Consider the following 26248-nt stretch of genomic DNA (forward strand, 5'->3'; position numbering starts at 1 on the left):
GTTGTCTTTTCGTCTTGTTTATGGTTCCCTTTGCTGTGCAAAAGCTTTTAATTTATTTCAGGTTCCGAACTGTTGCTCCTGCTGGGTGACCCAACACGGCAACTTGCATTGACCTGATTTGAAAGTTCCTGTGTTTACCTCCCCACACGTGGGTCCCATTCTGACTGGTGTGAGGTGATATCTCATTGTGGTTTTGAGTTGCATTTCTCTAATGATCAGTGATGTTGAGCATCCTTTCATGTGTTTGTTGGCACTCTGCATATGTTCTTTGGAGAAATGTCTATTAGGTCTTCTGTCCAGTTTTGGATTGGGTTGTTTGCTTTTTTGATATTGAGCTGCTTATATATTTTGGAGATTAATCCTTTGTCAGTTGCTTCGTTTGCAAATATTTTCTCCCATTCCGAGGGTTGTCTTTTCGTCTTGTTTATGGCTCCCTTTGCTGTGCAAAAGCTTTTAATTTATTTCAGGTTCCGAACTGTAGCTCCTGCTGGGTGACCCAACACGGCAACTTGCAGTGACCTGATTTGAAAGTTCCTGTGTTTACCTCCCCACACGTGGGTCACATGGCTGCACATTAACAATAAAGTCCATTATTTCCAATTATGATCTCATTTCACACCCTTTCCTCTCAAACTATGAGAAAAAGAACTCTTTCCCCTTCCTTGAAAACAAAAATGTTCGGTGATTGCTCTTTCCCCTCTTGCTTTTCAAAGAGCTGAAGAGACCAGTTTCTCAATTATCCAATTTATTTATTTTCTTTTTAACTGAAATATAATTAACATGCCATCTAACCTATTTTGTAAAATCTATACCCCAAGTCTTATTTTCTAAAGCAGTGTTGTAACTCAAACAAATTTAATATAGGCTGTTAACTGTAATCACCATTAGACTGATATATTTTGTAAATTTTGCTGAAATTATGCCTCTTTTGGATATAATTACATTTCTCCCACTTATGCCCTTCAGAATGGACTTTTTAAAAGAAGTAGCACATAATAACTCCCCCCCCAAAAGGGAGACTCTTTAAATATAATATTTTATTCAACCTTTCTCTTCATTAAATTTTTACACTCAAAGTAACACCACTTCTCACTGAAGAAAATCTGAAAAATTTTTGGAGGGAAAAAAAATCACCCATAATCTTATTACCCAAATACAACCACTATTAATATTAACAATATTAATATTTAGCGTTTTTTTAATACAAGTGGAATTTGCAGAGGGTCCTAAATGCTAGTCACAGACTCACCATAGAGCCTGACTTATGTGTTAAAAACCCAGGCTCCTGGCTGTCTCCCTAGCGATTCTGACTCAGAAGATCTGGGGTAAGCCATATAGTATTTATTCACTTATTAATTAATTTATTTATTGAAAGTTCCACAGGTTATTCTGATGCACAGTCAACTCTGTGAATCACCAGTTTCAAGCACAGATTTTGGATCCCACAGACCTGGGTCCAGACCTGGTCCTATCACTTAATGTGGTTGAACGAGGTTATCCAACCTCTATGAGCTCAGTTTCTTCATCCACAAAATGGGCACACCGAGAGCCATTTATAAAAATTAAGCAAGAGGGGCCTCCCTGGCGGTCCAGTAGGGTGCAGGTTCGATCCGTGGTCAGGGAGCTAAGATCCCACATGGCTTGTGGCCGAAAAGCCAAAACGTAAAACAGAAGCAATACTGTAACAAATTCAGCAAAGACTTTAAAAATGGTAAAAAAAAAAAAAAAAAAAAAAAAAAATTAAGTGAAAAAATGTACTTGGCACAGTGCCCAAAATATAGTAATTATTCAGTACATTGTAATTATTTTACGTAAAATATTTTACGTAAAATAATTACCATGTACCAAGAATAATGATAAGTTATTCTTTCCCATTTTCTCTGTGCACCTGGTGTGAGATTTTCTTCTGATCTGGACTGCTATGAAATACTACATATGCTTTCAAGTAACATTATATATCATAAGCATTTTTCCATGTTGCTTCCTACCCTTTATAGACATTTTAATGGCTATATAGCATTCCATCTAGTATATAAAACCATATTTACCTAATTATTTTCTACTCATGCTTTTTAGGCTACTTGCAGTCTTTCTTAACAACTGTGTAATGAGTAGCTTCCTATATATAGCGCTCTGTAATTGTGGATTACTATCCTAGCTATAGTCCTAAAGCTAGAATTACTACATGAAAGTATGTGAGTATTTAGATAGCTTTTTGATACATATTGCCAAGATGCTTTCCAAAATTTCTTTTTTTCAATTTACAATACCACTGGCAATGTATTAAGATATCAGATTCGGGACTTCCCTGGTGGTGCAGTGGTTAAGACTCCACGCTCCCAATTCAGGGGGCCAGGGTTCGATACCTGGTCAGGGAACTAGATCCCACATGCACGCCACAACTAAGAGTTTGCATGCCACAACTAAAGAGCTGGCAAGCCGCAACTAAGGAGCACGCCTGCTGCAACTAAGACTCGGCACAACCAAATAAATAAGTAAATAAATATTAAGATACCAGATTTATCACAACATTACCAGCACTGAGTAGTTTTCCTCCCCCCATGCTAGAATGTGTAAAATGGTAAACTGTGGCACGTTAATTGTTTATTTGAGCAAAGAACGATTCCAATCAGGCACTGCCAAAACCAAAAAGTGGTCAGGAGGCTCCCTGGTGGGGGGCTAGGGCAGAGGCGTTTACGGAGAAGAGAGGGAAGCAAAGCAGTTATTTATTTGGCTATAACCTAAATGTGTGCCTTATGTGAGAAACTTTAGTCATTCAGCTGTTATGAGTAGTTGTTCTTGAGTTTCATTTTCTCAGATTCAAGAAAATCTAGACAACTATAATATTTATGAATAGCTGTTCTTCAGTTTCATATTCTCAGATTTGAGAGAAATCTAGTTGACTCTGGATTCAATTTGCTTACATAAGCTACCAAAGACGCTAGGGCTACCCCAGTCTAATGGCCTCCTCGTCTAACTACTTTAACAAAAGGTAGTTTAGAAATTACCATCAGCAGCCAGTTAGCATTAACTATACTCGCAAGTATACTTATGCTGTACTTATAAATCCACACGACATAGAGAATTGGACTAGGACATATAAACTGGAGTTTACAGTCTCCATCCTCAAAAAACTTACAGTCTAATGGGAAAGACACATTCAAAGTGAACTGCTAACATAAGCAAGTAGGATATAAATGCCAGTTATTTTAAAATAGGTGAGCATATAAATGGTAATCATTTTCAACTTCTGTGACTTGAGAAGGCAATACCTTAACTGAAATGCCTGGATAATCGTTTTGGCATGAGACCAAAGTCGACACAATGACCTACCTACTTGGAAAATTAAACATGTTGGCAATATTACGAAGGACTACATTCACTCATTCAAGTCCACATGCTTAAGCCCTCAGAAGCTCTGAGTACACAGGGTCAGGGCTCAGAGAAAATTACTCACATTCCCTCTCTTTGCACAGTTGTGCATACTCTAAATCCCTCTCCTTGAAAGTAAAAGCATTTGTTGACTAGATTATACTCTTGACCCTCAGATTGGCCAGTCCAGAGTTACATTCTTACAGTCCATCTTACAAACAGTCATTGAAATGATGTGAACTCACCAATTCACGTGCCCTTCAGAAATAACTTACATTCCGTTAGGATTTAACCGATCCTTCCCTCTCCTACTCATAAAGTTCCAGAATTTTTAATAGGAGAGGAGGAGAGAAAAAGAATTTTTAAGTAATACTTATTTCGGCACAGCACTTTATTTTTTTTAAACAAATCTAAGGTCACTTAAATAGTTTAGGCACATTCAAAGGTATTATGGGGGCTTCCCTGGTGGCGCAGTGGTTGAGAGCCCGCCTGCCGATGCAGGGGACACGGGTTCGTGCCCCGGTCCGGGAGGATCCCACATGCCGCGGAGCGGCTGGGCCCGTGAGCCATGGCCGCTGAGCCTGCGCGTCCGGAGCCTGTGCTCCGCAACGGGAGAGGCCACAACGGTGAGAGGCCCGCGTACCGCAAAAAAAAAAAGGTATTATGCACAATAAGACTTTACCAAGTAATCATCAGTTTGAGTACATATAAATTTGAAACCCCATTTAGTCAAATTACATGTAAATTTACTGACTAAATTTGCTTTTACATTTTCACTACAAATATAGCTACATCCTGCTGGATTTTATGGAATCCAGGCTTCTTACTTTTGGTCATGTTATAAGGAGTAGTCACATGCTTGAGAACAAAAGAAACTGAAACTATTTCAAGACAACATACTACATTGTAAATCAGCTATACTTCAATTAAAAACAAAGAAAAGAAAAGAAAAGAAAGAAACTTTGGAGTTTTCTGAGCCTTATTTCTTCCATAGTGCCAAAGAGATATATAAAGTGTTTTTTTGTTGTTGTTGTTTTTTATTTGTTCGTTTTTTGGTCTTTTTTTTTTGGCTGCACCACATGGCTTGCAGGATCTTAGCTCTCCGACCAGGGATTGAACCCGGGCCCTGGCAGTGAAAGTGCCAAGTCCTAACCATTGGACCGCCAGGGAATTCCCATAAAGTGTTCATTTTTAAAAGAAGAAAGAGGAGGAAAAAAATTCATCAAATTAAACCATTTTCCTACAGTAATTAGTCACATGTTGCTGAGTTATTGCCATCGGCAATTTCCATTTGATTCTGTCTTCACGGACTTCCTCAAACTGAAGATGTGCCCCTGTTACAAGAAGCTTCTATTCTCTTTCTTGTCCTTATCTATTCCTTGATTTGGTATAAGTAGTTTCAAACATAAATGAATCTCCTCCACATGGAAGAGATGGAAGATTTAACACAAGGGGAGAGGGACAATGTCCAAAACTGTCACCCAAAGGGACAGTCTGGCGCTTGTACTATCTGAAAACTTCTTCCTAGAATTGCCTGAGAATGCTGCTTGCTTTGTGAGCCAGTTTAACTCAGCAGCAATGCCAACATCCCTCCCCTTTCTGCTTTTGATCCTGGATCTAAGACTCTTGCACAGTATAAACTGACAGGCAAAAATAAAACAAAGCAAAAAAATCCAGTTTCCAAATGACATTGATGTAGCCTCTACCCTTGCAGGACATTTGGTCCTGTCCAAAACTTTCATGAGCATATTTGGTCCATGACAAATGGTTTTGGACCGGACCAAGTATCAAGGACCTTTGGGCATGGACCAAATGTCTTATGGACGTTTTGGACAGGACCAAGTGCTACCTGGGTGCCACCACCCAGGCACCCTCCCTGTCCTTTGAGGCCTGGTCAAGCAGAAGCATCCTCCACAGCCTCTAGTCCAACACTGTCCAAAGGGGGTTTCTAGGTCAGGAAGTGGATGTTCTACTAACTTAGGTCTACGCTGGCTCCTTCCTGGAACTGTAAGTTAGCAGCCGTGGTTGTCGCTCTCTCTGCTTCACTCCTCAGGATCGGTAGTAGACAATTTGGGGTTCACTTATCTATAGAATAACCAGGTTGCAAACTGTTGCTCCAGTTACAAGGTCAAAAGCAAAGCACCAAAGAAGGTACTTAACTCACTTGTAAAAATGGTACACTACTTCGGTTCAACATAAATTATTTGTAAAAAGCTGATATTATAGGGCCTTCCATGTGAAATATAAAAGTTTCAAAGAAGAGCAAACATATTAGTTATTATAATACACTTAGTGGTTCAATATTCCTACAAAGACAAATATTCTTCATATTGGGTTAAAATGCAAACTCTATACCCTGCTTATAAAACACACTGAAACAAAAAGATACAAAATATTAAAAAGAAAAAGGTGGCAGTGATATACCAAGCAAAAAGCAGAGATGGCAATATTAATTTTGGAAAAAGATGTCAAGGTAAAAGGGATGAGAGAGGATTCTGTGTTTAGTGTGTACTTATATGTTATATAAATGTACGTACATTTATATGAATATGTGTAATTTACAGTTATACAACTATGTGTATTTATATGTATATAAAGGCAAAAATCAATAGTAAAGATATGGGTTGGATATCAAAATATCAAAATACATAAAGTTAAACCTATTGTAATACAGTGAAAGAAATCACATAATTTTGGAAAGATGACATTAGCACACTTATCACAGTCTTCGACAAATAAACCATACCAAAAAATGAGAACATAGAAGAGTTAAACAATATAATATAAATTTAATAACAGAAGTTATTTTTAAAAATTCCTTGTTTCAAGTTTCTATGAAAAACAGATCTTGTTCTATATTAGGTAACAAAATGTCAGTAAATTTGAAAAAAATACATGTTACAGAGTTGACACTCTGACAATTGCAAAATAGCGTAAGAAATCAATGACAACTTTTTTTTTAAATTCACGATTTCTACGGGGAAAAGGAGAGAAAGAAACTTCTCCAAAATAGTTACTAGGCCAAAGAGAAATCAAAATACTAATTATAGACTGCTGAGATGATCACAGCAATGAGAATATTATATATTAAAATTATGGGATATAGCCAAAGCTGTACTCAACAGCAATTTTATAGCCTTCATGACTCTATATTTTAACAATCACACGTGGACTGTGTAAATCATATTACCCAATACTTCATCCCCCAAATCTACATCTTTGCTAATTTTTTTAAAAAAATAAAAACTTCTCCTAGCATCATAACCAAAAGTAAATGAAATACACTTTATCACACCAAATTAATTTTTTTTAAGTTAGGACAATTCAAGAGTTACATTAACACTCTTAATGTAACTTTTAATGCAGAAAATAAAAATACCTGGCTAGGAAAATAGGAACACCTTACTAAGAGCAGCAAAGACTTTAAATTAGATTCAGTAAAATAGAGCTGATAATTTGCTTACTCATAGAATGTAAAAACATAAATGACATTTAATCTTGAAACCTCAAAAAAGAAGAAAAATTAAACAGTGAAGAACAATGTGATGAATTTGCCTTATAGCACCATATCCCATTTTCTCATTAAAAGAATTTTCTCAGTACACCTTACACTGCCCCTTTATTTATTTTTAAAAAGGAATACTTCAGTTGGTAGCAAAAATTGTATCATTAATTACTTTCTAAGGCTCCTGTTTGGCAACATTTGAATAAACATCTGGCACAGCCACTATCCTGCAACCAGCTGCTGATCCTGCATTTTAAATATCAAGACCACAGTGTTGTCTTTTAACACTCTGCTTCATTTATTTGGTGACATAAAGCTGTGTGTTTTAAGCACGCTTCATAAATCATAATATAAATCAGTCTACTGTGTTTAACATTCAGAAGAAATTACAGTACAAGAAGAAAAAATTATCAGTGATCGTGATCAAAGCCAAAATCTTCGTCCAGCAGAAATGACAAGCAGTTTTAAAAGGGCTAACAGCTCCGACTCTCGAGTCAGATTGCTGGACTGAAATATGCGATCTCTTGCTCATGTAAAGTTACTCTCTGAACCTCAGTCTCCTCTTCTATAGAATGTTAGCATGACCTCTGTAAGGATTAAATGAGACAATATATTAAAGTGCTTAGAACAATTCCTGACCTACAGTGAACATTAATAAAAGTTCATTCTTCTCTTTCCTCCTCTCCCTATACCCTACTCACCCCTTCCCCCAACTCTGAAATAGAGTCAGTAAACATTTAATAAAATGTAGGAGCAAATGGCATAAAGATTGCCCTCTAGAATGTTCCTTCTTTAGTATAAGAGGAAATGTTAAAAATACAGGGAAGAGTAGAAGAAAGATGCTAGAGTAACCACCATCATCTGGCACATTCAGAGATGTGGTTTCTAAAGTACTGCTTTCATTTTTCTACATTAGGGCTTCAGTCTACTAACTTAAAGCCTTTTTTTTTTTTTTTTTTTTACAAATTAATAACCAGACTCTGATGAAAGGAAAGTGATCAACCGAGACAAATTATGCTGGCTAGAAAGTCCCCCATAACAACAACAAAAAGAAGCATTCATGTCTCCTGCGATTCTGTATTAACTGCAAAGTCAGCAGGCTTTCCAGGTCTTCCCAAGATGATATTATCAAGACCCAAACGGAATGAACCAAGGGGGGAAGGACTAGCCGTAAGAACCTAGAGGGCAAGAGGTGGTCTTGGAAGAAGACGGTCTGAGGATCTGGGTAAATGGTGACAACAGAATGAGATTATGGCATAAACACGACTGTAATCAATGAGAAAAAGAGTTGGAATTTCTTTCCAGAAGGAGGGCAGTGTTCACTGAACTGTGTCATCCTCTCCTCTCCTCTGGAGGAGTCCAGAAGTGTCTGGGTTTTGGCCAGAAGCAGAGATAAAGACGCTAACGTGAAGTGTCCAGGCTGGACAGGTCTTTCCACACGGGAGGGAGAAAGCTCTCTCCTGCAGGACCACAGATCAGATCCTGTAACGCTCCTCCTAGCCTTGGCAGGATGGGCAGGAAAAATGCAGAGCTCAGCCCCGACCCCCAGGCCTGTCTGACAGGTACATCAAACTGCCGAGAAGAGGACCTGATTCCTGGCAAGACTCTTTCCAACTTGGAATCGTCCTGCCCCTCACATAAAGCAGGCGGTTTCCATGTGGTCCCTGCACCCTTTATTTCTCTTCTTCTGTATCCAGTTGCCATTTTTCACGTGCAGTCCTGGACTTGTATCCTCCCACCCACCTGTCGTTTCCCCTTCCGTTTCCCACAGGGTCCATCCCAACTCGCCCAGGCACAGCCTCCCGGCTCAACCCACCCACAGGGGCCCCGGCCAGACAAGCAGAAGTATTAAGAAATTGAGCTGGAGGGTTGGTGGGTCTGTGACCGTGTGCATAAAGCACAACTGCCGCCTTGAGAAGGTGTCACTTTAAGTCATTTTAAGAATTCAAAGAGACCACTTCCCTGGTGGTCCAGTAGGTAAGACTCTGCGCTCCCAATGCAGGGGGCCCGGGTTCGATCCGCGGTCAGGGAACTAGATCCCACATGCATGCCACAACTAAGAGTCCACATGCCACAATTAAGAAGCCCGCATACCGCAAGTAAGACCTGGTGCAGCCTAAAAATAAGAATAAATAAATAAAAATAAATACTACTACTACTAATAATAATAATAAAGATATGGGTACTTGCCCAGCTATTCTATTAAAATAAAGAGAGAAAGAGAGAATTCAAAGAGGGGAGGAAATGAGAATCATGCAGGAGTGGCTGCAAACACTTCCAGCCTCAGGCCAGGCTGCGGGCAACCTCGGCCGACAGGTGGCTGGGAACTGCAGGACCTTCCCAAGAGCAGAAAGCAGCCTAAAGGGGCAAGAGCCACAGGTTTGGGAATATCTGTAAATAAATAAAATTTTGTTTTAAAAATCAATCCCCTCTAAGGCATTAAACATGTAGAAGGTTCTCCCCTCTTTTTCAGAATGAAAGTGTCATTGGGCACGATCTTGGACTCATGAAGGTCACTTCCAAAGGTGTGCGTAGCCTGGAATCTCCGAAGATAATGTTCCTTAGAAGAGCAGGTGCTGAGCTCCAGTGTCCTGGAAATGGACACATAAGGAGAACTTCAGTTTCTAAAAAATTCAGGGCAGGGAGGACTTTACTTAGAAGCAGAAGGGCAGAGATGAAATCATCATCTTTTGTTGCAAGATTTAAAAGGAAAAATTGCTCAAACCCGAGAGGGAAAGTAGACGACATGGGGAGGAGGGTGTCTGACACAGCACTGGGGGAAGGGTGGCAGCGATGGAAGGAAATGCTAAGACAGGATGCAGCCACAGCCATCTTCCAGCAGCATCCTCTGAGCAGCGGCGGGCTCATCTTAAAGACAGAGTCCGCAGCGATCTCAGGTGGTAGTAAGGTGCAATCCCGCCAGACTGAGCCCACCGCTTAGAGACGCTGGGAGGCCTTTGGGGATGGCCGGGGACCCACAGATTCATGAGGAGGTTATTTTGGACGTACTGTTAATCAGCCAGCATCCATGCAGACCTGGGGGCTTTAGAGGCTCCCCACGTGTTTGGTATTGGGAAGGAGGAGGTGACATCCCGCTTTCAGAGACACGTCATTTTACATCGACAGATGGCCTCTCGTTATAGAAAATTCTATTATAGGGCCTTCACAAGAAATTGAGAAAATGGAAGAATTTTACTGTGTGTGTTTGAGCCTTAAGAGTAGAATCGCCAGCACGGAGGTACGCTTTCATCCCGTTAACAGCACAAGAACATCTCAAGCCCTGGGGGCCGTTCCACGTGGTGGCCACCACCATCCTGTTGACTTTCACATTACTTAGGTCTGCCCCCCAGGAGACCTTCACCCCCGAAGACTCTGATGAATCCTCTTTACCTCTTTATCCAAATCATTTGTCAAATTCTTTAAAGAGATACCTGACCCTTGACAGTGTCCAAGTTTACTCTTCTCTATCAAGACAGACTGATATCAAAATATCAGGAGCTGCATCCTCCAACGCCAGTGTGACTTAAGTTTACTACAAAGCTCTTGGCATTGGACCTTCTCAGTGATAAATGTGTGTGCATATATAATATATACTAATAGATTATATTCTTGTATTGGCAGCTTATACTTTATCAATACATCTATTTAACCTTCTCACTGAGATAAACTATACATCAGATAATTAGTTCCCGCCAATTAAAGAATGCCTGTGATTATATTAAGTCTACAGCTGTAATACAGAATGGAGGAGTTCAAAACTTGTTTTTACCCATGTATAATGAGTAGAATAATGATACAAGTACAATCCAAGCCACTATGTTAAAACCCACCCCATACCTGAAAATTCTGCTTTTAAGGTGAGCACACATCTTTGTGTGGGATATTTTAAGCAGAATGAAACGTTTGAAATTATTTGTAGCAAGTACTTTGGATACAACAAACCTCTCTGGGTTTTTTACCCCCAAATCTGTGGTGACCTCAGGAACGGAAAGCACCTGAGAGCCTTCACTCCAGCACAAGAAACACAGATGGGCCTTTCAGTTTTATGCCCCTGTGAAAAGAACTTGGGATAACCTGTAAATTCACCTCTTAACGCAAGAGGGAAATATATGCTCAAGACCAGCATTCAGCAGTAAGAGGTGAAATAGATAAATTTTTGAAAGGCCTCTCAGTTATCACAACAAGGCCTTGAGTCTCAGAATTTCATTCTAAACGCTTTATTACGATGAAACTGACACACCTTTACTGAAAATTTCTTTGAGCCAGAGTGAGGTAATTCATAAAACTATCTTTATGACTAGCTAGAAATTAACAAAACTTGAGATGTATCACTGTTCACTGTTTAAACTTAACCCTGAGATTTTAATATGAGAGGTAAGCTTCTCTAAGAGGGAGGCCCACGTCTGACACTCTTCTGGATATTCTACAGAACCCAACCCAGTGCTCTATGTTTATTGGATGCTTCATGCCTTGTCAGCACAGAATAAAACTCCAGGAGGCTCCATATGGCCTGGAGTTGGCCAGCCCCTCTGACCTCACCTCCTGTCACACCTTCCATTCTCTGGCTGGCTTAACAAGCCCCAGCCTCACGGGCTTTCCTTTCTGTTCCTCCAGCGTTCAAGCTGATTTTTATCTGCTCCTCCACTGGTGGCTGACAGCTCATCCATCAGTCAGGTGCTACGCGAAACAAGGGGCATTATAGAGCTGTCACTCGAAGCACTGGCAGGGAATGTGGTTTTGGGGCAGAAAATGAAGAATCCGCCCTCCTGTGAGTAAGTCCTTGCAGAAAGATGATTAAACCACACAAAGCAACGGACCGACCTGCTTGGCCTAAAGGAAGCTCAAGCACGATGGTCTCAGGCGGCATCCTGGACCCAGCACTGGTTTCCCTTTTCCCTTGTGTTATCTAATGGAAAAGAAGAACCTAGCCGCCTCCAAGCAAACCGGCTGCCATTGGGCTACCTGGCACCCTAAACTGTTGGGAGGTTGTATGTACTGGGGGCTGGGAAGGAAATTTTGGCCAGGACAACCTGAACTTGAATCCTATCTGTATGACAAAAAAGAAACAAGCAAACAAAAATAACGCTGCCCGGGTCCAGACCCCCTCTCTCTTGCTCACTAACTAGGTACCTTTGGGGAAGTACTTGTCACTTTGTTCCTCAATGTCTTCATTTGCAAAATGGGTAAAATAATGATACCTAAATAGTTTTAAAGGCTGGTTAACAAAAAGATAGCACTTAGGAAATAGTAAACGATCAATAAGTGTTAGCTATCATTTCATATCTTCTCATCACTCTCTATCACCTGCTCAATTTTTACAGCACTTAAAACTCTCTGAAATTCTAATTTCTTTGTTTAATGTCTGAGATGTCTGTTGCACCCCCTAGAACGGAATCTGCAAAAGTACAAGGGCTGTGTCTGATTTGTTCTCCACTTTCGTTCCCAGAACAAATCCTAGAAGATAGAAGGTTCTCCAGTTGTTGAATGACTCAGTATCTCCAGTTCCAAAATCTTTACAACACTCACTAGGCGATCCCAGCCACGAGCTTAGGACACTTAGTCAATTTTAAGTTGACTTAAATAAGTCATCTTTTGGTTGGGATATATACAAATTCTTTTGGAGTATACGTTTTTGAAACAATTGTCTTAAAAATCTACTACTTGGAGAAACCACTTTAAGAGAACAACTTTTTGAGAAAACCAATAAAGATGTTGGAATAGAATAAAGGCTTGATGCCCATATGTTCTAAACAATTTTCTTTTTATTGACATATAGCTGACATATAATATTATGTGAGTTTCAGGGATACTCCAGCTAAAAATTTTTATAATTTAAAATATAAGTCCTGATTTAAAGCCTAAAAAGCATGTTTGGTCCTCTGTTGATATCTAAGGATAAATGGGGAAAGTATAAAGAGTCACTGGAGAAGACAGAGACACTGAGCCATGCTCCCTGAGATCTGAAATTAGAAGAATCTATGGAGATCGCCGGATCTGAATAAGGCTGGCGGGTGGGGAAACCCCAGAAGCCCCAGGAGGGAGAAGCATCTAGGCTCTGCTCAAGGGCTTCTGGGTCTGGGTCTGGGACTGGAAGGCCCTCTAGACTCAAGCAGGCTAACGCGATACCTTCCGTAGCATGTAGAGCCTCGACCACGGGCAGGTACCATAAGGGAACAAATGCACTCACACAGCACCCACCATCTCTCCCCACGACGCTTTCAACAGACCTTTAGCTGGTGCACCTGCGTCCAACCCCCCCTCCCAGTCCCATCCAACGCCCTCACCGGCCCCAGAATTCTCATTCTACCTAAGATCAAACTGTGTCACCCCTCCCCCTGCTCAAAAGCTACCAGGGCTTCCCAGTCACCACCTGTGGCCCACGCTTCCCTTCCCACTGTCTTATCGCATCATTGCCGCCCCCCCAGCCCCAGCCAGCCAGTCCCCAAACGTGTCAGGACCTCCCCGACGCCGTGACCGCTCGTGTCCGGGTGGGAGAGCACTCCTGTTCTGGAGGAAGCCCTGGCGGCCGGCATCGCGGCTGGCATCTGCACAAGGCTTAGTGCAATCCTCTCTGCTGGGAACCCCTCTCCCAGCCCACCAGGCAGGAGTACCTGCTCCTTACTCCCCGTCCTCAGAGCCCTCCTCACGCTCTCAGTTCTTCCCTCAGCATCTCCGAAAAGACCGCGTGCCTCAACAATCTTTATAATCTCGGGAGGGGCACAGAGCCTGGCACTAGCAGGCAGTCAATGAACACGTATGGGATTTAATTTAGTGCTTAATCAGAACACACAGCACAATTTTACAACGTTCCTAGTTTCCTGCACACACACATCCCTTTTGAGGGTCCTGGAAAGAAAATGCCTGAGCTTTTTTTTCTACATGCCCCCGAGTAGGTTATTTCTAAGTAGTGGATTGAAATCTGCTAGCAGGTCATTTCTAAGCAGTGGATTTGAATATCCCAAGTCAAAACTGTTTTTCCTTTGAGTTGCTTAATTCCCTGCTTCTTGTTGGATCCATAATCATCTCCTCCTTGTCCAATCCCCACCTGAAATGTGTGTGGTTAGAACCACATACTTTTGGAATTACGGGCAAAAGTAATCTGGATTGCTGGCAACTTCAAGACGCATGTTTCAAGTTACAAAGCAAAACACTAACTTGTTTTCAATCCTGCTGTGAAGGTGTAGGCTTGCCTCAATTGCACTGGGGCACAGCCAGAAAAGGGGGTCTGCGCAGACCTCTTGTCCATCCCTCTCTCTCCACTCCGGGGTGGGTTAATACGCACGCACACACACACACACGCACACACACACACAGGAGAACGGGAACTCAAGATGGAGCAAAGCCATTCCTCCCTTTTCCTCACTGGGAGGATCTAACAGAACAATTTTATTACCACGCTCTAAGATGGGCTCTCAGAGACCCCCTGGAAAACAAGCAAATTTCGTGAATAATTATTTACCATAAGTATAATAAAATGTAAACTGGCATTTGCCTACCAGTTATTTGAGAGGACTACTTGTGATTGATGAATTTAATTCAGGTTCAATAAGAGGAAATATAATGCCTTCTGTAATGCTCATCTATGTGCCTGGTTTTGTGGCTGTTTTACACCCATGAAATAATTAGGGAAAATCACAAAACTACATGAAAGTAACTGATAATATAGGTAGCACAGTCTGAGGGATCAGCTGAAAGTTATCCTGCAAGAAATGCATTCCTAATGATAAAGTCCCACAGATAGTGATCAGCTCCTGCTTTTGCGTAGAAATTAGATGAGTCAAGGGATTCCTATGATAGTGGCGCTCAGGCTTTACAGATTTACAGCTAGCCTCCCTCTGAGTACACCTTCGTGGTTTGGATTTTGTTTCTTGTATTTTTGAGCGCATGAACTTGTCCACACATATATTGTGACTTGGAATAAAAGGTTGTGAGCCGGTCATCAGGGGCTCCCAGACTTCGGAGTTTCAAGGCTCCATAAAAGATCTTGCGACAAAAAATTAGGAAGCTTTGCAGCAGACACTGAGGTTCCCTAAGAGAATTTTTATAGGAGATAAACTGTCGCACACAATTCAGCATTTTACCATCATTACTGAAGCAAAACCGGAATTCTGAGGAACTCTGAACCCCCAAGACAGTTCAGAAAAGTTAACCACTTGGGTCCCAGAAGGCATCACCCATGCTCCTTTATCTGATGCTGGTGTCAGGAGGTAGCCCCCTTGCTTTGCCATCATGGTACTGAGTTAAGGGCTGAGCCAGTGCAGCTGCTAAACCCACCAGCTGCCAGTCAGCTTGAGACAGTTCAAGCTGCCAAGGCAACAGGCAATAGTCAGTCAACTACAGCAATCTCGAACCTTAAAAATTGCCAAAATAGTTCTCTTTGCTTAATATGACAGATCACCAATTCCTATAAGTTCACGCATTCTGCTAAAATGAAAAAATATATGAACAACTGAAATATTTACAAATCAAATGCTATTGATACAATGTCTGGGATTTCCAATGGTGGGGGAGATTTATAGATGGAATAAGATTGTCCATGTGCTGATAAATTTTGAAGTTAGATGATGGATTCATGGGGGTTCAATATAGTATCTTTGATTATACAGGACACCCCCCCTTTTCTGTGGTTTTGCTTCCACAGTTGCAGTTTCAGTTACCCTCAGTCCACTGAGGTCTCAAAATATTAAATGGAAAATTCCAGAAATAAACAATTCATACATTTTAAATTGGGTGCCGTTCTGCGTAGCTTCATGAACTCTCTCCCCATCCTCCCCCGTCCTGGGGTGTGAATCATCCCTTTGCCGAGCGGATCCGTGCCGTGCAGGTTACCTGCCTGCCCATTACTCACTTAGCAGCCGCCCGGCCAGCATCACTTCAACAGGGGTGGTATCGCAGTGTTTGTGTTCAAGTAACCATTACTTTACTTAACAATGGCTCCAAAGCGCAAGAGTAATGATGCTAGCAATTCTGATATTCTCTTACTGTGCCTAATTTTAACATTAAATTTCATCATAAGTATGGAGGTAGAGGGAAAAAACATAGTACATACAAGGGTTCATCCGGGGTTTCAGGCATCCACTCCGGGTCTTGGAATCCTAACCTCGCAAACAAGGGTGGGGAGGGGAACCCCCGTACGAGTTTTGCAAATTGCTTAAATTTTCCAAAATAAAAAGTAAAAAATAAGCATGAAGTCAAGTTTAAAACTACTCAAATGCAATCTCTACAGTGCATACAAGTGATTACATGTATTCTTACTTCCTAGTGTGTTGCTGTTCTACAGTAGGAGAGCAGATCTTGGCCCTTTACTAAGGCAGCTTAATTACAGGGACTCCACTGAGGTTTTTGCTAACGTCAAAAAAGAAAGTTAAGACACCTTCTGAAATTCAGCACAGGTTATAAAACATACAAGATGCAAGCTTTACTAGTTTTTTATCTACTCGATTTAAAGGAAGCTTTATAAGGATTCCTGCTATGTGAAAACAGACAAAACACAACAAAACAAAAAAGATGCTATAAATTTGCCATATGTATAGAGGGAGGCACTTAAGCAGGTAAAAGCTATTCCTTCGGCGGAAGGTAGCGTAGCAACCCTGGCGAACGAAAAAGGCGGCTCTACAGTCTTCTAGCGTTTGAACTTTTGACCTCTTCCCAAAATGTCACGAAAGCATTTCTAAACCGTGGGACTAGAAAGAACGCTTTCTTTCCTCAAATCGTTTCACAAAACATTACTCTTTACTATATACGCCTTGAGCCACCGAGCCCAGAGTACAAAACTAAAAAGTAAAGTCTAAACGAGATGCAAACTGGATTAAGAAAAATACACATGAAGTAATGCAATTAAAAAAAACCAAAAAACAGCAGGTCGAGACAGCACTGGAAGTGCGGCAGCGAATATCACCTTTCGGGCTCTCTTCCCCGACACGGTTTTCTCTTTTGTTGAGGATCCGGCTTTCCTCTGTCCTCCTCGTGTCCCTTCCTTCCTTCAAACTCACAAAATGACCTGAAGAAACATGCACTGGAGGCAACGAAACCTACAGCTCAGTCTTGCAAGGACACAGCGGCGCTTAAGAGTCAACCCACACGGAGCGGGCGGAGGGGCGCGTCGCCCGAGGCAAACGCGGCCGGGCCGGGTCGCCGTCCCAGGAAAGGACGCGCCGGGGGCGCCCGCGCACCTGGCCCGCTCGCCGCCGCCTCCCGCGGCCGAGCCCGCAGCCACCCGAAGCTACCTGAGCGCTGTCTCTCCACTTCTCCCGCGTCCGCACACGCGCCCCCGGCCCCAGCCGAGCGCACAGGGTGAGACCCGCAGATCCGGAGCGGCCGCGGCCCCGCCGAGCCGCCCGCGCCGCCGCCCACCCGGCAGGCCGCAGGCACCGCCTCGCCGGGGCCGCCGGGGAGGCTCCCGCCAGCTGGCCGGGGGCGGCGTGCTCGCCAAGGTACAGATCCGCGGTTTAGGTGCCAGGAAGCTCCCCAGTCCTGCACTCGCCCAGGCTGCCGGCCCCTCCCCGGGCGCGGCGCGGGGGTGGAGAGAGGCGCGGGCGCCCGGGGGGAGCGGGGCCAGCGCGCCGGCTCGGGCGGGGGAGCGGGGGGGTGGGGGTGGGGGTGGGGTGGGGGTGGGGGTTCCCGCGGCGCGACAAGACTGGACAGGGCGGGCGGCGGCCGGACTCACCCAGGCAGCGGATGTGGAAGCCCGAGGGCGGCCGCAGCGCCCGGCGCGACCAGCCCTCGCGCAGCGCCTCCAGATGCTCCTCCTTGCCCTGGATCAGCAGGACCTGCTCGTCGATCCAGCCCAGGAAGAACGTCTCGGCCACCGCGGCCGTGACCTTCTTGTTCCAGAAGTGCTGCATGTTCTCGGCTTTGAAGTCGGCGAAGATCTCGTAGCCGATGTGGTGCCGGGCGAGCTGCCGGGGCTGGGCCGGGGACGCGGGCCGGGCGGCCTCGGACCTCTCCCCCGCCGGCCCCTCGGCGGGGCCCAGGACGATGGCCAGAGAGTGAGGCGCGATCTGCAGAAACTTCTCCATCTTCGGAGGCATCCGGCGTCCGCGCGCGACCCCGCTCACCGCAGCCGCCGCCTCCCGCCGCTCCCGGGAACAGCAGCGCGAAGGGCGCTGCGCGACAAACGGAGAGCGTTAGTGCCCCCCCCGGGCCGCCGCTTCCCCAGACATCCCGCGCCCAGATGCCGGGGACGCCCCGCGCCGCCCCTGCGCGCAGCCTGCCGGCGGGCGCCGCGGGTCGCCACGCGGGGCAGGGGAGGGGGTGCGGAGCCCGCTCGGGCCGAGGGCTGGCGCGCGTTACCTGCAGCTCCGGGCCACCCTCCCTGCACCGCTCATTTTCCAGCCGCTGCACCCTCGCCTCCCTCGCGCCCGGCGGCCCCGGCGGGGGGCGGAGACGCCGGAGGGGGCGGGCAGTTCGCGCCGCGTCCGGGGAACCCTCCTGGCTGGACTCGGCCGGAGGACTCCCCCAGAGTCCGCTGAGGAAGGTGGTCGACGGGGTGCGGATGGCCGGGGGTGGGGGTGGGGGGGTGCGTTTAGGTGGCGGGGCCAGGGACGTACGGCGACACATGGAAGGCACCGAGCCCGGAGCGGTGAATGTGGCTCCTCCCCACGCTCCACTCCGCCCTCACCTCCCACCTCCTGCTGGAACAAGTGGCTTCGCTGACTGGTTGGTGTGCCCTTGGAAGTGGCTTTTTTAAAAACTTAGTCAACCACGAAAAATTGTCATCCGTCCCAGCTCCCACGCTCTCGTGGAACTCTCCTCCCGTATCTCCATCACGTACTGTGGGCCTGAGATAGAAGAAACCTAGTCATTCGCGGCGTTACCTACCCAACCCTCCGTTTAGGAAGAGGATACGGAAATTTACCAGGAAAGGTAATGATTATGCTTTTTAAAAAAAGAAAACAAACAAACCGAAAAAACCCACTTCGTTAAGCTTCTTTCTGTACAAACTCTGTTTGGCTTATTTTTCATTGAGAAAGTTTAGTTGTATATTTAGAGCCCTAATTAATTAACGCCAAGGCTTCATGCTACATTTCCCTAGAGGAGCGTTTCTCAGACTTCGGTGTTTCACAGAGTCACCTGAAGCTTTTGTCAAAACATTAGGTATCTGGATGTGGGTCTCTGATTCCGTAGGCCTGCTGTGGAACCTAATACTTCTTCTTTCGAACAAATGCTCTGCTGCTGCTGGTCCTGGACCATACTTGGAAAACCCTTGAACTAAAAAAAATGTTACGTGTTGGAAGGGATTGCTAAAGTGTTTGCTGCTGGCATCCTGGGATTCTATTACCATGAAAAAGTTACTAAACCCAAGTCCGAAGACCTGGGTTTTAATCTTACTGAAGGTGACCTTGGACAAGTCACTGAACCCCAGTTCCTCCCATTTGCAAAATGGGAGTTGATGAAGCCCCACTCAGCCCACGTCTCTGGACTGGAGAGAGCATCAAGGAAGGGAATGTTTGAGAAGTCGCCTCAGGTGATAAACTGTGCAGCCAGCATGAGAATGTGTGTTGCCACTAGTCACAGCAGCCAGGGGCTCCTCAGGCCTTAGAAAGCCAAGGACTGGGTTTGACATGAGGGAGGCAGCCACGGTCGTATGAATGCATCCTGCCCTTGGAATTTCCCAGGCACCCGCGGAGTGGTGAGACCTGATCTTTTCTTGCTGGGCTTTTAGTGCTTTAGCACTAAGCCTCAATTTGGCACCAGTGATGCAACATTCTTCGCCCTCCCTTCTCAGTGCCTGGGCCTCAGGAAGAGAGGAAGTGGTAGTGGCTGGAAAAATGGAAGAAGGAAAGATATTATACTTGTGACATTTTTTTTTTAATTTTGCAATTTTTAAAATTTTTGTATTATGACATAATTTCAGACTTAGTGAAGAGTTACAAGAGTAGTGCAAAGAATACCCACGTATTGAATATCTTCACCCAGATTCCCCAAGTGTTAGCATTTTACTACACCTGGTTTGTTCCTTTATCTCTTTGTCTCTCTACACGCCCCCCCATAAAGTGTATATAGAAGTATACATGATATTTACACATTTCTAAACTATTTAACTCTCTCCACTATAAAGTTACTATTTTATCCTTTGTAATTAATAAATATCTTTTTTGAGGGATACTTTGAGACTATGAAAGTATCCTGTTATCTTCAAAGGTCTGAGGATCAGGAGGAAGGGATCTTTAGGGGTCATCTTAGAGGCTACCTACTACAGTATTTATAACGAACCATGAAAAGGTCCCATTTTTCGATGTTTGCAATAAAGCGACAAATTAAAAGAGCAACTTCTGATATAAGTGCTCTCTCTCCCATAGAGAGAGCAAGCTCTTCACACACACACACACACACACACACACACACACAAGATGTCAGAAAAGCTATTTGACCCTCTGAACTGGAAGGGCCATTTAGAGTCTATACCATCAGAACTCGATGGATGAAGATAAGGAGCTACTTTATCGTTTCTTGCCGCTGTCATCACCTGTATTATCAACCTCACTAACATCATCACTGCCCTTTAATGATTGCTCGCGAAATGCCAGGCAGTGTGTTAAGAACTTTTCACGTATGGTGAAATCATTATGATATTTTTCACAAGATAGATATGATGGCAATAATATTTTTGAGATACATAACCCAACATATTTTCATTTTCAATAACCCCCAGTTCCCAGTTGGCCCACAGTACCCTCCATGCATGGACTCAGGGTCACGCATGTTTCTACTCCATGTCAGTCTCACCAAAATTTGCCTGTAAGTATAGCTTTCTTTTCTTCCTCAATCTTTCCCTCTCTTTGCTTCCCCACCCATCCACAGTCTCTCTTCTTGCAGTCCCCAGTCTCCAGCGGCTGCAGCAGCAGGAAGCTAGGACAGGGATGCGTTGAGCATTCCTTCAAATGCTAAATAATAAAAACCAGTCAAGGAAAAATAAAAAGATATAGGGGGAGAAATAACCAAGGAAACAACCATAAGTATCATTATAGCATGAGATGCATGCCTTGAAAGTGTCAAACAGAAAAGTACCAGAAAGAAACAGGAGGACCTACATTAGATAGGATACTGAGGTCTCTAGGAGGAGATGGGCATTTACTCCTGCCCAAAGGATGAGAAGTAGCCTACCTTGCCAAGGCTGTGTAGGCCACACTGCTGATGTCACTGGAAAAGTTGTACTCTGTCTTTTATTCCCTTCATAGAGGCACTTGCGTGTATCATCACGAAAGAAGGTGCGAATGTTTCTCGGCAAGAACTATTTCCTTCCCTAGGTTCAGTATCCAAGACCTTTATATTGACCCAAGTACTGGTAAAGCTTTCCTGGTTATTTTCCAAGGAAAAGTATTTAACATTTATCAAATGCCTTATTTTTGCAAAACTCAATGAGGAGGAACAATTATTACTCTAATTTTTCCAATGAGAAAACGAAGTTCACAGATGTTAAGTAATTTGGCCAAGGTCACACGACTACTAGTTGACAAACCGAAAATGTGAACCAGACTTATGACTCCAGAACCCAAGTTTCCTCAGCCTACACTGCAGCCTCCAAAGGAACTAAGAACCTGCAAGATAAACTGCTATGACTTCATTCAGAAGGAATTATTGCACCAATTTACTTGAAAATGTTCAGGAAGAACTTCTTGGGTAGCTCATCAAATAAGAAACCCTCCAACCCCCTGGAGAGAACGCTTGCCTCAGTTTTCTCCATAGTGAAGTTCAAGATCAAGTGGGATGTTGTGTAGAATGAAAGAGCGCTGTGAGTGAAATGCTTTAGCAGCCCTTCTCCCCACCGCCTGCCGTCAAGTGCCTGCCATTCCTGCAGGGAAAGAGGGCTTTGCTAAACCTACTCCGGTCCAAGCTTATCAGTTGCTGGTTGTCCACCGGGATACAGCAGACTCTCAGACAGTCATCACTCAGGGAGGCACATTCCAGCCTAAGGGCCGTCAGTTTGGAAATTTCTGTTTGTGGCAGATTGTGTTTTTGAAAGATGGCTGCCACAACACTTCCCACGTTTGTGCATTTCCGTAATGTGACCCATTTCGGTGGTGTGACTCCCCCATCAGGAGGTAGCAGCGTCTCTCTCTCCACCCCCTTGACTCTGGTCAGGCCCCGTGATTGCTTTGACCGATAGAGGAGAGCTGAATTGATGCTGTGCCAGTTCTGGGAATAGACTGATGTGCTTCCTTGTTCTCACTTCTGCTTCTTGGAAGCAGCCGCCTTGTAACAAGTACAGCTATGCTGAGATCATCACGTTGTGAGGAAGCTCAAGCTAGCCACACGGAGAGGGTGTGGAGAGAGAGCAGTGCTGGCCAACTCCCAGTCTTTCTCACCAGCCCAGCTCAGGCACCGACACATGAGTGAAGGAGACATTCTAGCCCCAGCAGACGCCAAATGTGGAAGACCCGAGACCCCATACTAGTAACCCCCAATCGAGCTGTCCCAGGCACCTCTGGGCGTTCAAGTCAACCCAACTAAAGCTTCCAACTTTGCATAACCGAGGTGAGCCATCCCCACTGTGTCTCGTCTCAGTTCTTTACCCACACAACCACGAGCATAATAAAGTGGCAGCCGTTTTTCATCACCGAGTTTTGAGGTGCTTGGTTACAAAACAATAGATAATTGGACCGCTGTTGCTCTCGTATTGTTGGCATGCTTCTTGGGGAAGTCTCATGGATAAGAATCCCGGCAGGAAGCCAGATTTCAGTGATGTCCTGATTGTGGCATCTCTGGAAAGTCAACTTTTATAAAGCAAAAAGGAAGCCCCGCTATGTTATTTTTATCTCACAAGTGTGATAGGTGGATTTAGACTCCTAAGTCCATAATTCAAGGCACCAATTGATTAATGTGTCAGAAAGAATGACATCTGCACAAACCATTCAATAAAGCCTCACTGCAGTAGGAGTCCAGAGTTTCCACAGAGCTCCTGTAACCATGGGGTTACCGCTTGTTCTAATGAAAAGCCCCCTGAAGGATTCTTTCAAGGGTAATCCACCAACACCCTTAATTGTAGCACACAATTTACGCAGTATTATTGATTTTGTTTGATGCTTACGACTACGTGCTCACCTACTAGCTGGAAAGATGCTCTCAATTAAATGTCTATTACTGTGTATACCAGGTTAATAATAAAAGTAGCTGACATTTACATGGAGCTTCCTATGTGTCACGTACCATGGTAAGCGCTTTATGTACACTCATGCATTTAATCCATGCGGAAACCCTATGGGGTAGTTACTATTGTCATCCTAACTTTATAGATGAGAAACTGATCCACAGAGACCTTAAGCCACATGCTCAGGGTTTTGGTGACTTGGTATAAAGTCCTCAAGCCAGGATTCAAATCCAGGCAGTCTGGTTCCAACTACACGGAAGGCCCCCTCCGCTCTTCTTCAGAGAGTCTGTGATGGTCTTGTTATCACAGCCGCACATGTATGAATCACTTACTTGAGGATACTGGCCGATCCAGTGGTCGAGAATGAATTTGATGTTGAAAAGACTGCAAAAGTACATCACATGCCTCACTTCTCCCCACAACATACCAAAGACACTTACCTTAGTCAAGACCTATATCGATCTTCCTTACAGGGAAGATGGCCTGAGACACTTTCTCAAAATAGCTTAAAGTGCTCCTAAATGCTACCCTGATTCCTCACTCTTTATCCCCCCAAAGAATGAATCTCTTCTAAGACAAAATTTAATATTGCCACCGTAACTGAGAGCTTCATGTAGCCTAAAAATGAACTCCGGCTGGTCCTTGGATGCTTCTTCGTAATGCTTCTGTTGACAATAACACAGCCAGGACCCTTCTGAACTCTGGCCTTCATATGGCACCAGCCCTGGCATCTCGTTACAAAGGCAGAAGCCTATCCCAGTGTGCAAAATATATTTTTCTTTCTCTTCTGTTTCTATTCATGGTTTGTTCTTGTTGGATTCCTATAGCTGTGCATGGGAGGAGTTAAGGGCAGAAACCCGTCTACTTTTCCCTGTGAAAACAGTTTACAGTTTTCCCGCCTGTAATGGTAAACCCAACTCCACATACCCCAAATTTTATGCCAAAATTCCATTTTATTTGAACAAAAATTTCATTGGCCACATCAAGTTATCGTGCATTTTTTAATGAAGTGTTTTAAATAGTGGATGTCCATGTCCTTAGAATGCATGCCTCAGCCTTCAACTCTGAATGATTGGAAGCTACTAAATCTTGCTCCCATTCATTAAGAATCACATATCAAACAACTGTTGTACTCTAGGCAGTGTTCTGAGTATGACACATAGAGAAATAAAAAAGACATAGCCCCCTTATTTGGACGGGGGGCTTACAGTTTGCAAGAGGAGACAAATAATCTCCCCAAAATGGAATTAGGCCTTCTTAGCGCAGTAGTAGAAGCATGTGCATACTATCTGGGAGTACAGAAGGGGGAGGGAGATAAAAGGAAGGAGAGGTTCATTAAATAGGTGACATTGAGAATGAGATAAGACTTCATACGCTGGGTAATACTGAACTAAGACTTGAAAGATAAGTACTTATTATACGAGGTTGACGTATTACACACAGCTCTTTCCAACCTGAGGGACGTGATCCACTGGTGAGTCTCGGTCACTGGACAGTGTGTCCAAGAAAACGGTGATGAGCAACAGAGTACACGTTTGGGCTCGATTCTTTCTGATTTATTTTTAAATTAAGGTAGATTCAAAGTTCCTCTAGTAGTAAGTTTACTCAATCTTTTGCATACTGCTAGGCTTTCTTAGATACGAAAGAAAAGGGCTGGAGTTACTACTACCCCGCCAGGGTTTGTGCATTTCACTAGTGTTCCCGTGAGGTTGGGTCCCTCATGTAAATGGCATCTTCCATGTAGGCTGTGGTGGGGAAAAAAGACATGGCAAACTGCTGCCATAATGCATACTGTACTGTCATTAATTTCGTAAGTATGTGGATGAGCATATATAACACCTTGTTACTATTTCATGTGAAATAACAATCGCCAATATTAATAACAAAGCAACATGATACACACAATTTTTATATATTTTCTCCTACTAACTGGAATAGAATCAGTTCATTATCTGTTGATTTTTTTAAAAAATCTAATTGCCAAGTTCTACCCCTTATTTTGTCTCCTCCAAATAAGGAAGTGAATGCTCAGAGTCTGAGATCTCCAACAGTGGAAATTATAACCTGCCGGGACCCCGCCATCTTGCCCAAAGTACGCATTCTCCAGTAAACAGACCCTCCCTTCTCTGAGATCACTGCAGATGGCAGATCTCCAAAGGCAAGAGAAGAGCCAACTAAAAATAGGCAGTTTTAGGAAAGTGCTCTGGTTAATCAGATAACTGCTATCTGAAACAAGCAGATACCAAAGCATTTTAAAAGACAGAAACACAGTCATTCACAAGAGAAAGCTTAATGATCTTATTCATGTTGTATTTGTTAAAGTGGAACTTCAAAATCATCTATATTGGGCATTCAGTTATAAATGGAATTCGATTCCTATGGTGTTTTCCACTTAGTTACTTTAGCAATATGACTCACCAGAGTTTAGAAAACATATTATATATAGTTAGTCATTCTTGGTGATTCAAGATAAAGTCATTAACTTCTAAGGATTTATCCCATTTATTCTAGATGAATAAATGTACTCTTTTTCCAAAAAAAAAGTTGAAGTAGTTTTATTTGTAATTTGTTCATATTTCCTTTATACTATTAATGGGGATTGTCCTGATAATTTAGAAATGCAAAATAAGTGGCAAATCAACAAGACTTGTCTACCATCTGTGACAGTCATTGTGAATCTTAGCATCTTTTCAGCACACCACTTTTAATTTGTTCTATTTATCCTACTTAAATATTTTAAAGGGTGTAAATGTAAATTGAACAAGTAATGAGATAAGCACTCCATGTCTAAAAATTATATTTCATATATACATACAGTAAAGACAACATATTTTATTAGAAAACATATTATCATATCATATCATATCATATGTGGCACATATATACAATGGAATATTACTCAGCCATAAAAAGAAATGAAACTGAGTTATTTGTAATGAGGTGGATAGACCTGGAGTCTGTCATACAGAGTGAAGTAAGTCAGAAGGAGAAAAACAAATACCGTATGCTAACACATATATATGGAATCTAAGAAAAAAAAATGCCATGAAGAGATTAGTGGTAGGACGGGAATAAAACACAGACCTACTAGAGCATGGACTTGAGGACATGGGGAGGGGGAAGGGTAAGCTGTGACGAAGTGAGAGAGTGGCAGGGACATATATGCACTACCAAATGTAAATTAGATAGCTAGTGGGAAGCTGCCGCATAGCACAGGGAGATCACCTCTGTGCTTTGTGACCACGAGAGGGGTGGGATAGGGACGGTGGGAGGGAGGGAGA

General features: G+C 43.5%; 1 protein-coding gene across 1 annotated transcript in view; it reads right to left on the reverse strand.

Annotated features, from left to right (window-relative positions):
- LOC112062583 (scavenger receptor class F member 2-like) overlaps positions 1–18436 on the reverse strand; it is a 105205-nt gene extending 86769 nt beyond the window's left edge. The window contains exons 1-3 of the mRNA XM_055081444.1: positions 18170–18436; positions 17544–17982; positions 16776–16892 (exon numbers count right to left, since the gene is read on the reverse strand). Of these exons, the coding sequence (XP_054937419.1) occupies positions 16776–16892; positions 17544–17982; positions 18170–18436 (823 nt within the window). The remainder of the gene's footprint in view (positions 1–16775; positions 16893–17543; positions 17983–18169) is intronic.
- Positions 18437–26248: the final 7812 nt, after the last annotated feature.

The sequence above is a fragment of the Physeter macrocephalus genome, chromosome 20 (genome assembly GCF_002837175.3).
Source record: "Physeter macrocephalus isolate SW-GA chromosome 20, ASM283717v5, whole genome shotgun sequence".
Taxonomy (NCBI): domain Eukaryota; kingdom Metazoa; phylum Chordata; class Mammalia; order Artiodactyla; family Physeteridae; genus Physeter; species Physeter macrocephalus.